The 13,293-nt window shown below is 39.3% G+C and overlaps 1 protein-coding gene across 9 annotated transcripts in view; it reads left to right on the top strand.

Annotated features, from left to right (window-relative positions):
* ralyl (RALY RNA binding protein like) overlaps positions 1 to 11,189 on the top strand; it is a 35,056-nt gene extending 23,867 nt beyond the window's left edge. For 5 of the 9 annotated variants that reach the window (XM_035169333.1, XM_035169334.1, XM_035169335.1 and 2 more), the window contains 8 exons: positions 5,791 to 5,866; positions 6,870 to 6,917; positions 7,654 to 7,847; positions 8,364 to 8,396; positions 8,663 to 8,776; positions 8,983 to 9,179; positions 9,703 to 9,740; positions 10,394 to 11,189. In XM_035169333.1, the coding sequence (XP_035025224.1) occupies positions 5,791 to 5,866; positions 6,870 to 6,917; positions 7,654 to 7,847; positions 8,364 to 8,396; positions 8,663 to 8,776; positions 8,983 to 9,179; positions 9,703 to 9,735 (695 nt within the window). In that variant the 3' untranslated portion in view covers positions 9,736 to 9,740; positions 10,394 to 11,189. Of the gene's footprint in view, positions 1 to 5,790; positions 5,867 to 6,869; positions 6,918 to 7,653; positions 7,848 to 8,363; positions 8,397 to 8,662; positions 8,777 to 8,982; positions 9,203 to 9,702; positions 9,741 to 10,393 lie in introns of all 9 variants that reach the window. The other 4 variants (XM_047341887.1, XM_047341889.1, XM_047341888.1 and 1 more) reach the window with 4 other exon arrangements.
* Positions 11,190 to 13,293: the final 2,104 nt, after the last annotated feature.

The following is a 13,293-nucleotide window of genomic DNA, read 5'->3' as shown; positions in this document are numbered from 1 at the left end:
CACACATTCAGTAACACAGCAACAGACTCGCAGGTAATTTAGCACAGCTTCATTAATATGAATGAAGACAAGCGCCCTGAGGTGGTGATGACTGTATTCTTGCAGTGTTGGATGAATAAATCTGTTACTGAACTCAGCCGCATCCTCGCCGGGAGACGCGCTCTGTCAAAACGAGGTCTTGTATAACCTGCGATTGATGCTTTCATCTCGTACATAGATGAGGGGAGACGGTGTAAAAACACTTCTTTTGACCCCAGAGATTTAAAAACTACTGCAGACTGAGCAAGAAAAAGCAAAAAAAATCTGTGAGGGGGTGTTACAGTGCGTGTTAGAGCTGTTGCTTAGGGCTTGTGGGAATGGCTGCTATTATTATCATATTAGGAATAAAAAAAAATCTTTCTCTGGTATCATTATACAGCAGATAAAATCTCTGTAAACCTCATCTCAGGATCGAGTTTTCTCAAAGTGGTCGTTTGCTTTTTTTGCCTCAATTTAATATTACTCTAAAACGTTTTTTCTTGATTTATATGTTATTATTTACTAAAACTTTTTGTTGTCTTTTTTTATGTGTAAGGCACTTTGTAAACAGAAAGTTAAATTTATGCATAAGATGGAAATGGAAAATTCCTAAACCTAACCGTAATATTAACTGCTCAAAACTTCACTAATCCATCTGTATAACAGCTGATTAAATATCTTTAAATGATATTAAAAGGTTTTCTTGTGAGGACAAACCATAGACTTTATATAAAGATAGACGACGGATCTCCACTTCCTACCACCATATGGAAATGAAGCCATAATATCCTGGATATAAAGGCCAATCATGACGTTTCACCCCCTTTATATAACATCAAATAACCACAACGTTACCTGAAATAACAACAACTAAAAACATTTATATAACCTGTACCTTAGTTGTTTTAGCTTGGTTCATGTCCCATCCATTAACATGGAGGATGCTGGGTTTATGAGCTGTTTTCAGAGGTGTCAAGCTGTTTCAAAGTTTTGCTCCCCAGAATACAACAGTAGAATGCAGGTACATGTATTATCTGCTGCAGTGAGTGCTGGATAAACATGAGCTGTAGACTCATATCTCGACTTACTCCAAGTCATAATGAAGTAGAAGACATATTAATAAGTGTGTGCAGCTAATGGCACAAAAATCTGAGCACTGCTCTTTTATATTGTATTTTCTCCTTCATACCACAATAATGAGGGTTAATAGGTGAATCTTCCACATGTATCTCCATTAAACCACAGTAAGTCCCAAGTATACACGCTGTAATATATTCATGCTCATCTTTTTCATTCAATCACACAGTAAGCAACACTTTCCTTTTTTTGTACCCTAAAGTTGCCCAGTATTTAGAAATATGAAGTATGATTAATTTGTCCTTTCCACTAAAATACCCAATTTGTACCACATAATCTTGTTTTGTTCCCCTGTATATTCATCAGGAACCAGTAAATATTTAATTCATACTGTTAAATTTGCCTGTAAATTGCGACCAGTAGGATAATTTCCACAGAACTGCACATTAGATACTATCTCTTTATTGCCCCACACTGGTTTCATATTCCCACACATAAACTCACTCCTTGGAGCAGTGGCAAAAAAAACTTGAACCTTTTTGTCTGCATCGTCTGCGGTCATTTGTAAAGTGCCTTGCTCAAATACACCCTGTCATGGCAAAGCTTTCATCTGCGGCTAAAATTTTAACCAGCGCTCAGGAGCTTACATGTGACTTTTTATGTTGTCGCTACGTGTGTTTCGATGTTAATGTGCTGCAGCCGACTTGCTCATAATGGCTTCGGCATAAAGTTACTTTTTATCACCCCTCAGAGCGATGCCGCATACAATTTACAATATCAATCAAGTCCTAAGTGGCTATTGCTTAGCAACAGTTTCTATCTCCTCTATCTCCAGGCACAACTTTTTTATGGATGCACGCATAAACAAGTCAGTCTGCGAGCACACATGCACACACTCAGGCATACGTGCCATTTGTGTATATGATTATTATAATGACTGTAATTAATAAGAGCCTCGGTATGTGTCTGTCGTGCAGGGTTGGGGGGGAGGGGGGTTGTGCAGTGGCAATGCTCGTTTCAGAGTGCTTTTTATTTCTCTGCTCTCTCTTTAATGACCCAAGCAGGGGACCAAAGGAGAGCAGGCTTTATATTGGGAACCGTTCCTCACATCTTCTTGGAGCATAATGATAATGATACAGATGTCCCAGTGCACCTGAACGCTCCCAATGCCTCCCCAATCCATTAGTCCAGTAGGGGGAATGAGGGGGGACGGAGAGGATGAGGAAGGGAGACAGTGTCAGCTCCAAACATAGCACCACAGGTTACTCAGCCAATGAGTTGTAAGTGTGTGTGTGTGTGTGTGTGTGTGTGTGTGTGTGTGTGTGTGTGTGTGTGTGTGTGTGTGTGTGTGTGTGTGTGTGTGTGTGTGTGACAAAGAGAGGAGCGCATGTCAAAACAGGATCGAAGAAAAACACATGCATACTGTAGTGTGAGATATTTTAAAACATTTTAAATTCACAAGCTCAGCACATTAGCGTGGCAGCTCGGGACTTCATTATCAACCTCTGCAACACGTTCAGCCAACTGCCTCAACTCCAGCTCCTGTCATGACATTTACTGGATCCCCAGGGCGGTTGATGCAAAAGCTGATGTTTTATCCGTGCAACTTTTTGAAGCCGTCCAGGGGGGGGGACTCATTCATCAAACGGGGATCTGTGCGGCTTTTGTCAGCGCGAGCGAGTGTCTACATGTGTGTGAGTGGGAGGGAGGTGTTTGATATTTGTTTGTGTTTTTGTGTTTGACCTTGAGCCATGTTTTCAAGGCTGATTGAGCTGAGTTTGAGCAAAAAAGCACTGACGACAAGCCGACAGACTAAATGCAGTGATACCAGCCCGGTTTAACGCACAAGGGCTCTTGGCAGGTATAGAGGCTGCTGCCAGTCACGGGAGGAGCCACGAGCTGCATACAGATGAGTCACAGAAATCCACTAATGTATTCAAAGAATTATTTTCGGTCGTTACACTGAGTAAGGATTGCTGTCCTAATATATATGTATATATATGTATATATATTTTTTTGTACGATCATCTATTGATTATTTATTCAATAGTTTTTTTTTACAAGTACATCTTTACATCTAAGTCTTTTAATCTTAACCTGTAACAATGATGTTACTAGGATTATATTCTGTAATATATATATAAATATTTTGCATTTTATTTATTGGTTTTTTAGGAAACAAATAAGTAGCTGCAATAATGTAATAGTTACAGAAGGTGAAAAGAAAATACACAAACGCAAAACATACACAAAAGAAACCCAGAAGACAGGAAGTACAGATGAGTCATAGAATTCCACTAATGCATTTGAATGAATTTGTTCAAGTTCTGTTGTTTTACTGAGTAAGACTGCTGCCCTAACATTTACTTTCCTTTTTGTCTCTGTTTTCTCATGAGCTTTAAAACTCTCTTTAAAATGTCTGCCTCTCTGCTGGTTTTTCATTTCTTGGAGGAAAACATTGGACTGAAGATGTCTCTGTAAATTATTCAGTGCATTCGACCTCAGTTCACCTGCCGGTCTCATCACATTGTAGCCTTTAGGTGTTTAGACAGATCCAACCAACAGGAACTCATTAAAAGTTGATTTATTCAAAGAAAGACCATGCTACCTTTTTTTTTACCTTCAAAAAGCTGCTTATTCCGATGGTACTGATTTGGAAGAGGGAGGATTTCGCCTCTGTTCTTGCTCTGTGGAACTTGGGTTAGCCGGTGTGATCTCCTTGTGTAGGTGAAAGTTGATAATTAGGCCCATTATCCTTATAATTAGGATAATCAGGCCCAGCAAGTTCAAGAGTCATCCCGAACTGCAGATCAGTTAAAAAGACCTAATTAAAAACCAGTGTTTATCTCCAATATTCTATATAATAAGAAACTTTTAGAATATTAAGAGTTCAGAGTTTGGTGGATTTGTTACAGCAGCAGATCTTCTGGTTCAGGAAAGTTCAGGGATCATGGGTAATAGCCACCGTCCAGTTGCGTTTCAGTTTAGTGAGTGGGACGACACAGTTAGAGCTCCTGTCAGGGGACACAACCAATTCATTTCTCGGACAGAGAGCCAAACAGAATTAATTATCACGTGTGGCTGCAGAGGACGCTGTTACATAGAGTGGCTTCAAAGTTCATTCAATTATTTAACTTTTGATTATATGACTAGCTGATTCTAAATGCCTGTCATAAACGATATTGAACAAAACCAGCTTCTCATAGATAGATAGATAGATAGATAGATAGATAGATAGATAGATAGATAGATAGATTAAAAACCTACAAAATATAGGATATATACAATACACTATTGCAACATACAAAACTGCCATGGACGGGTAGCAGCAAGTTGCATAAATAAAGAAAACCAGAGAGCAAATCTTACAGAACAGTGAATGTCATCCTTTGTTCAGTGCCTCTATGGCACGGGGAATAAAATATTGTTTGTATATGTTCCGGCTGGCCCATGGGGCCCTGATTTGCCAAGTTGTAACAAGAAACTGCACAGAATGTTACTTTCCAGCTCAGGTGGTGGTAAATCACAATGTTCCCACACTGCTGACCTCAATGTGTCTGGTCTGAGATCTCAGGGTTATTATCCATCTCAAACTAATTGAACCAACCCAACTTCTACCACACGTGTGATGACTCAATCACGATTTTACCAAAGTACTCAGGTAGCACAAGTAAAATAGGTTTAATATGTAACATTTACAAAATATACAGCTCCCCCTACTTTAAACTGATTAATTATTAGATGATTTACATGTGTTACATTGTTCAGAGCGAAATGATATATGAGTACAAGATACATGAACATATGTCTTTGTTCCCTTTACCATTTTAATTATGTCATACTAAACTTTCTGTAAAAAAAAAAAAGATTTTATGTTTATGTGAAAAAATAGTACTGTACATTTTACCTACGGATATATAGTATTTGCTGCATATGCAGATCTTAAGTAAATCTTAACAAAATACATAATAGTTTTCAATCTTGCACAACAAAACCTATCGTATGAAGTGAGGTCATCAAAGAGCAGCACCGACTCGTCTGTCTGTTCAGCGATGATGGTTGAGAAACACTGACTTCACGTCCTTTGTCCATCTTGATGAATTCCACTGTATTCATGTCAAAGCGCTTTGATATCACAGTGAATTACCATCGGACACCATTGCTTTGAAAGGTCAGGCTGGATGTTGGAGACATTTTGCTCAGAGCTGACTGGGTAATTGAAATCACCATCGCTGACCCTGTTTTATTAGAGTTGTCTGATGCAATGATTTCATAATGACCTAGTTGTTTTCTCACATTTTAATGACTAAGCTAAACTAATGTTTCCTGTCTATATCGGCTATGGAGAGATCCCTGTCTGATCCTCTTTCAATTTAAGAAGTGGGGGACAAATCCATAGTCCTCTTTGTTTAGAAATATATTGTGACGCTTGACCAAAGCTAATATGAAGCTTTAGCAGACTCAAGGATATCTCTTCAGGAGTCTTTCAATCGCTTCTTTTATCCGAGCAACAGTCCAGGAGGTCGACATTATCAATTTTCAAAGAAAAGCAGCAATTCATTTCAGCTTAAGACAAATATTTATAAAGAATTTTGGAACTCTGGTTTTAACCATTTAAGATGACGAGTCATGTTTTCACGGATTCATTGTTGTGGTCAAACTCTTTCATTCAATATCAACATCTCTTGTTTCCAGACATCAACATGGCAGGAGAGCCAAAACCATACAGGCCTAAGTTGGGCACCAAGAGGCCTCTCTCGTCGCTCTACAGGTTTGTGTGAAACGCGTCTTACTTCTCTGTATCTGTTGGCTGTTGCTTTGCTGACCTACTTTCGCTGCTGTACTTACAGTCTGTAAAATATGTGCTCATAATCCTCGCTGGCAGGCCGCAGGTACTTGTGGAGGAAAACAGCCAATTCCCTACCTGTGCTATCAGGGCCACTTGCGTCCGTTGTTATTACACACTCACTCACTCCTGACATTTTGTTGGAAGCTCAGGAAATTCAGTTTGCAAAGTGTGACGAGGCCGACGATATAAAAAACCAGCAGTTTATTTCAGTTTTTAAAGGAACAGTTAACCTTTTGGGAAATTGCTCTTTTGCTTATAGAGATTGTTGATACAACCAATGTCAATGTCATGGTTATACACTAAATATGAACCTACAGCAAGGAGAAGGAGACAGTTATACATCTATATAGAAAGAAAATCTCCCTAATTTACAGTTAACACTTTATGTGTTATATGCACAAAAACGTATGTGTTATTCACAATGAGATAATGTGTTGGACCATCTCTTGTCCTTGCAAAAATCTAAGTGTTGAAAATAATGTAGTGTTGTTGTTTTACATTGCTGGAGAGGCTTCGGCCCACGTGATTCAACTGATATTATTCTGTGTTGTATAGGGCACAGCCGTCGATCAGCTTAATTTAACCTTGATAAAAAACATTCCAGCATAAACCACTTTAAATAAAGAGGCAAATAGTTGTTTTTGCACAATTTTTTTTAAACAAACAAGATTTAGGTGTTAATTAGTGAGCTTTAGAGATGTTGGTTCGCAGTTTTTCTCACTGGCTGCTGGAATCGTGTTTACTGCAAAGTCACGAGAGTTGTATCTTCTCATTTGACTCTCAGCACGAAATCCTAAACTGCTGAACTGCCTCTTCTAAAGAGCCGGCAGGATTTAGTTTCTTCCCTGGCTACACACAAAATGTGCACAATCATTTAATACTGGAGCAATAAGATATGCATTTTCTTTTTTTTTTATGTTCACAGTGGCTACGAGTTTGACTATGACTACTACAGAGACGATTTCTACAGCAGGTATGTAAGAAAGATCCACTGCTATAGACTCACACTTTGTTTTAACTTTTGCTTTCACTCCCTTTCTTTAATCTCCATGTCTTGATTTTGGCCCTTCACCCTCGTCTGTTTTCAAGACAGCCACTTAGATAAGGATGAGTTTTCTGCAGAATGGCCCCATTTCTGTCTGAGGCGAAGTAACTACATTATCACAGGCATAATGAATGTCATACGAGTTTTTATTCCTCTCCATTGGGCTTACTAATGATGCTTTTATCTGCATAGGCGAGTACTGAATGTCAGATAGTCCCCTGGCTGGTCATTTGCACCGGCAAGGAAAATAATGCATCTTCCATTTGACATTTTCATGGGTTTGTTTACTTCCTCGGCTTTGCAATATCCCTGAGAGTCGAATCCTTCAGCTTTGAGTCATTATTGATATTTTGGCAATTTAAAATGTCGTAGGCAAAAGGGAACAGGATTTGATTGAATGGCCTTGGCATTGTTCAATATGCTCCCCGATCGTTCAGACATCCTTTGTGGCATGTCCATTTTCAGCTTTGTAAGGATTTCTTGTTGCTAGAATAACAACATCAAGGCACCGCAGGAGTATCAGTGACACACTGGTGTTCACTGCCCATAATGAATCCAGAGTTCCAGCTCCCTCCCTTTGATTAAAGCATTTCTGTGCTGTAATACACGTGTAACATTTTTCCTCTCTTAAATTGCTGCAACTTTATTTTTCATCTGTTTTCAGACTCTTTGAGTATCACGGCCGTGTCGCGCCCCCGACCCGGGCTGTGATCCCCATCAAACGTTCACGACTACTCGTCCCCTCTACGCGCAGAGCCAAATCCTCCTTTACAGTCAGAGCTTGTTCCTCCTCTTCTTCCTCCTCCTCGTCCTCCTCCCGAGCACTCCACGCCGTCTCTTCCATCACGGCCCCTAAACGTATGTTCTCTTTGTCCATTGTTGTTCGTCCTATTAATTTTTTCTTGTTCTGTTGACAGAAACATTCTGGTTTATTACTACTTTTGTTCGTTTTTGTAGTTTTGGCCATTATCTTTATTAAATATAACACAAATTTAGACACCAAAGTATTTGATTAGATCTGTAACTGGGGCAACTAATTGAATAATTGTTTCAGCTCTTGCCGGGTTGTAAACACACCAACCATTAAGGCAGTTACTGTAGCCAAACCACTTTGGCTCTCCAGAATGTTTTGACATGTTTCTGTTCACTGTTTAGGTTTCACAGCTGCAACTTTTCTGTTTTGGTTCATTCTCATCACATCATTTTCTGCAAAAGCCCTGTGATAAACCCATGGTATGCCGCCAGCACATCTGGTGAACATGGTGGAGCGTCGAGAAGATATCAAACTTTTTTACCAAATTTTCAGAAGGTGTTTGTAACACATTGCGCTGCCTTCACAAGACTAAAGATCAGAGTTCTGTGTTGTTACTGCAGAATCCTGGCCAAAACTCCAAAAAGACCATTCAGGTTGTATGAAATTATCTTTCTTCCATTTATCCAAAGTTGGCATTGATCATACTCTGACAGATAATAATCAGCAGTCACAATGCAGCACAGTGAAATAGCACAAACTTTCATCCTCACGCCCTTTTTCACACTGATTTTGAAGAACTTGCTCTTTGAGACATGTCAGAGCGGCGCAGTGCAGCGGCTTTGCTGTTGTAACTGTGTCTGTCTACTTGTCAAACATCACATTTACTATGCTTTTTAACATTATTCATGTTTGCCGACAGTGAAGACAGACCAGCTCGTAACAATCAAAAGGGAGCTGTCACAGATCAAGACCAAGATCGACTCACTGCTGGGAAGGCTGGAGAAGATTGAGCGGCAACATCGCTGTGACGCTGGTAAGACATGACAGAGGGGAGGGGAGGGGAGGACCTGTCTGCTGGGGGAGTTTGCATATAAACAGCACGTGGGGAAAAGACACACAGGGTCTTTGAGGAAAAAGGACAAAGGGATTCAGAAAATATTAAAAGCTTCTTTCAATAAATCTATTATGTTCTGGTGTTAACTGCTCGTCTTTGTCCCTCTTGCTTGCCTCTTTTGCCAGAGATGCAGAGGAAACAAGAGGAGATGTGTGAATGTCTCCATGGTGATGCGCTGGACCACTCTGGTGGAGAGGAAGCGGATGGGACAGCCGAGGTGGAGGCGGGGGAGATGACGGACGGTGGTGAAGATGACTTTGAAGATGAAGGCACCAGCGACATGGTAATTAGGACAAGACGCCATTACCAGTCTCAACAAGGAGTGAGTGGCAACTGAGTTCTCCTGTAAGGATAATGTGTTCAGTCGGGTTACTGTGTGTGTCTGTGTATGACACACGTCCATTAATCACATGACGCTGTATGTGTTTATTCTACAAGTCATAATCTCAGGTGATAGGGAAATAAACATTTCAGGAAGTTCTTTTTGATCCTGTACAGTCAATGTAAAGATTTAGCTTTTATTGTTTAGTTTCCTGAAATAGCTGGTCGGTAGATGGCACATTTGTAGCTGACTGTTCTCCGTACGAATTAGATTATTAGAGCAGATACTTATCACAATGAAAAGCATCAGTTGCATAAAACTTAAAGCTACATAAAGCTTTTTCTGTCCTTTATCATTGTGGACAAATATGTCAATCAATATATTTTATTAGCTGCCTCAAAAATTCTAATAAATTACTGTATATCATTTAGTTTGTAGAGGTGAAGAATTGGAAAAAAGAATGGATGACTGTATTCCACTTATGTCTATAATAATATGATAATCAAATGTTTTTGTGTTGCAGATAGAGAACCACATATCAGATATTGACAACTGAGTAAGGTCAGTATTTAATTGTACTTTTTTTCTTAACAAGGAAACAATTCACTGTCTACCACTTCACTTCCTGAACAAAGTATGACAAAACATATTCTCAGTACATCTTTTAGTGCCCTACTTAAAGACAACAGCAACCGCTACTCAAAGTTCTGCAGCTTTTGTCTCCACTTTTAAACAAGAGCGAGAGAGTGAAAAACACTGCTCATCCCCCTCCAGTTTAATCCTTCACCCTGTTCGTCATTCCCTCCATCTGGGAGTGTAAGGAGAGACAGGTTCTCTGCAGTTATCACTGACGACTGTCTGAACAGCCACAGAGATACGACGCCGTCTCCTCCGCACTTTCCGTCAAAAGACATTTAAATCTCCGCCGATATTCTTCGCATGTACACACAGTGATGAGACTATTTGTGTCGCTGACATTTCCTTCCTGCTGTCCTCAAGTGCCCGATAACAGAAATGAACATGATAGATTATTAAGTGGATGACATAATGAACTGTTTGTCCTCAGTTTGCTATCTCAGGTGATATCAGGACCATTCGTCTATTTTAACGCTAGACACAGCCCCCATACCCACATGTGTTTTCTATGAACAACAGTCTGACAATAACGATGGATTTTCACTGCTGTCTCTCTTCTTTTTTTTTTACGCCTGAAGAGAGGAAGCCTACAATACATGAAGTTGGAGGAACAGATACCAGCAATACCTTCTTTATCGAGAGGGTGTATTTGAAATGAAATGAGAGCAGTGACAGCAGAAGGAAGAGTTTTACAACCCTGTTTGTTGCTTGTTTGCTTCATTACAACACAACACAACACTCCGCGATGTGAACTCCATCAAAACGCCGGTTATCAATATTCTCCACACTGCTGCAGCGAGATCAACTTCAAACAGCAATCAATATTTTCCCTTCAGACAGATTGCCTATCTGGAAAATCAGGACAATGCGGTATATTGTGTGCTTAATATATTATGATCTGTATTGTGCATAAATATACAATTACGCGATCAATCAGATGAACCATGAGATGCCCTCCTTTTTGTCGTACTGCAGATGTATGTTTGTTCTGTTTCTGTGCATTGAAAACTGTGACGAGCCCCGACGCGGTCAGAGAGCTAAATATGAATGTACGAGGAACACGTTTTCTTTGGCACATGATAAATATGTGATTTTCTTTTATTTGTACATTAAGCTGAAAATGTACAGGATGTAATTTATTCACAAAGTCTCCACACTGTATTGTACGCACATCACGTTTGTCATTTGTTTAAACACGATAAGGTGCATTTTAAAATTCTGTTAATATTCTGTTTATGGTAATCAAAAGATGACTATTTTTTACTATTTGCATGTTAAAAATGTGGCTATTATGCATCATTTGTATTCATTGCATCTGTCGCAGCTATGGAAGATAACAGTTTTTGAAATAAACCCGTTCCTCCCAAAAACAAAGGTGTTATGTCTTTAATTTTCTGACTCTTTAGTTTTCACAGACAACGAAAACATCAAAACCATACAGACAGTGTTTGTGTGGAAGTCTGCTGCTCTGAACAAAAGCCTTCTTTTACTCAAGGATTGCAAAACAAGTTACAGATAATAAAAGAAATTGCTTTGGAAAGTGACCTCACTCAGCTGAAGGTTAAACACTAACAATCAAAAGTTCTCCCCATTTTTTTATTAAAATGTGTTAAAAGCCAATAAATAAACCAATTGGTAGAAAGGTAAGGAAGAAACTTTTTTTTAGAGATTGAGAAATGTGTTCACTTACAGCTTTCCTGCAACAATGGAAGACAAATATCAATTAGAATATATTTTAAAAATGCTTTTATTTCTTATTGACTGAAATGGCTTTACAGTACAAGTCACATTCACTCACCCATACACACAAATCATCTATATGCAACACTTTTTCTATCACACACACTACTTGTACAGCCGCCACAGGCATTTTCAGTATCTAGGACACATCAGAATGCAGACTGGAGGAGTCGGGGATCGAACCAGCGACCCTACCTCCTGAGCCTTGAAAGTTAACAATTCCTACATGTTCTCAAACTTTAGATGATGACTTACGAACAGTGTTGGAACAAACTGAAACAGAAGAAGAGAACAAGACGATGGCTTCAACTGAAGACCTCCGCAGTCTCCAGACTACAAGTTGATGATGATGATGATGATGATTAAGAATAGTTTTGGAGATTCTTTAACTTTTCATCTAGCACAAGAGATACACACGTTTTACTTGTCCAGTACTATGGTTTATGATCAAGTCCCTGTCTGTTTGGTTGTCTGAATTGATTCCCTTGAAACTTGGTGGAAGGATGCATAATGGATCAGGGGGAAACATCATTAAATTCCAGCTCAGGGGGTGGATCCAGGAATGAATCATTTCTTTAAGATTGCAACATTTTCCTTAATTTCTCAGGGAATATTCATGGATCTTGATGAAAGAAATCAGGCATGTTTAGGGGACTACAAATCCCCTATAGTGACCTATATATGGTTTCATTAGGGGACTGTCCAGCCTCGGTGGAAGTATGCACTCTACCGAGAGCCACTCTATAGTTGTTTCCATAATTTCCATGCCTAAGTGCTGTGTCTCTGAGCCAGTAGCACAGCTGTACGCTCTTCATTTTGCACAACATAAGAAAAATCATTGCAAATTTGCTGCCTTCTTTTTCCACTGCCTGGTTTACACATTTTTCCTCCTCCACAGTCAAACCATTTTCATACAGTCGCAAGGTGAAAATAGGCATACTAGCTAAATGTAAAGATTCTCCACCCAAGTTTAATTAAAGCATTGATATACATCAGTCCTATGGGCTGTGAGAATATTCATATATTATTTGTTTAATGCAGTGTCCTTGAACACTACAGCCAATGGGAGATACAGTAAGTGGTGGCGAGGCAGCAACAGATGGTATTTCTAATTCATCCACTTCATTAGCACCAGATCATCATTTTCACAGGTTAAGGAGGGCCAGTGGCCGGGTTGCAGGTATAATTGGTTCTATCACCACTGGCCAGCAGCCACTGAGTACAATGATCCGTCATGCATCTCCTCTAATATGGACAAGGTTCAGTGTGCGATGAACTGAATCAATCAGCGGCCTGTGTAGCTGCTGGATGAATTATGAGAATAATAGGCGTCAGGATCTTTATAATGCGTCAGTGATTCGTCATTGTTGAGCAAGGATGCACAACTCACTGCAGGCATTGTTTCACAGGTCGATGAGTCACAGGTAGATTATAATGACAGATATTTATTAATTATACTTTAGGGAAAGATCACATAAAAAGAGAAATATGTTTTATTTATTGCACTATGAATAATTCCCCAAAATTCAAAGACTCATCCATCTTCATGATCTTTCACGTGGTTTAAGTTGACGCATATATTTCACTCTAATGACTCCAACATTTGTTCTATTTATCGTTTTCACACACAATCCAGTGAATAAAATCTACCATATATTTGCATCACCAAATATTTGTGAGATGATTTATTACATTCCTCTCCTGCGGTTTGTGTCCACATGCAGAAGTTAATTTCATT

Source organism: Hippoglossus stenolepis, chromosome 11 (genome assembly GCF_022539355.2).
Source record: "Hippoglossus stenolepis isolate QCI-W04-F060 chromosome 11, HSTE1.2, whole genome shotgun sequence".
NCBI classification, from domain to species: Eukaryota; Metazoa; Chordata; class Actinopteri; order Pleuronectiformes; family Pleuronectidae; genus Hippoglossus; species Hippoglossus stenolepis.
The sequence above is the reverse complement of the archived record's forward strand: the minus strand, read 5'-3'. Positions and strand labels throughout refer to the sequence as shown.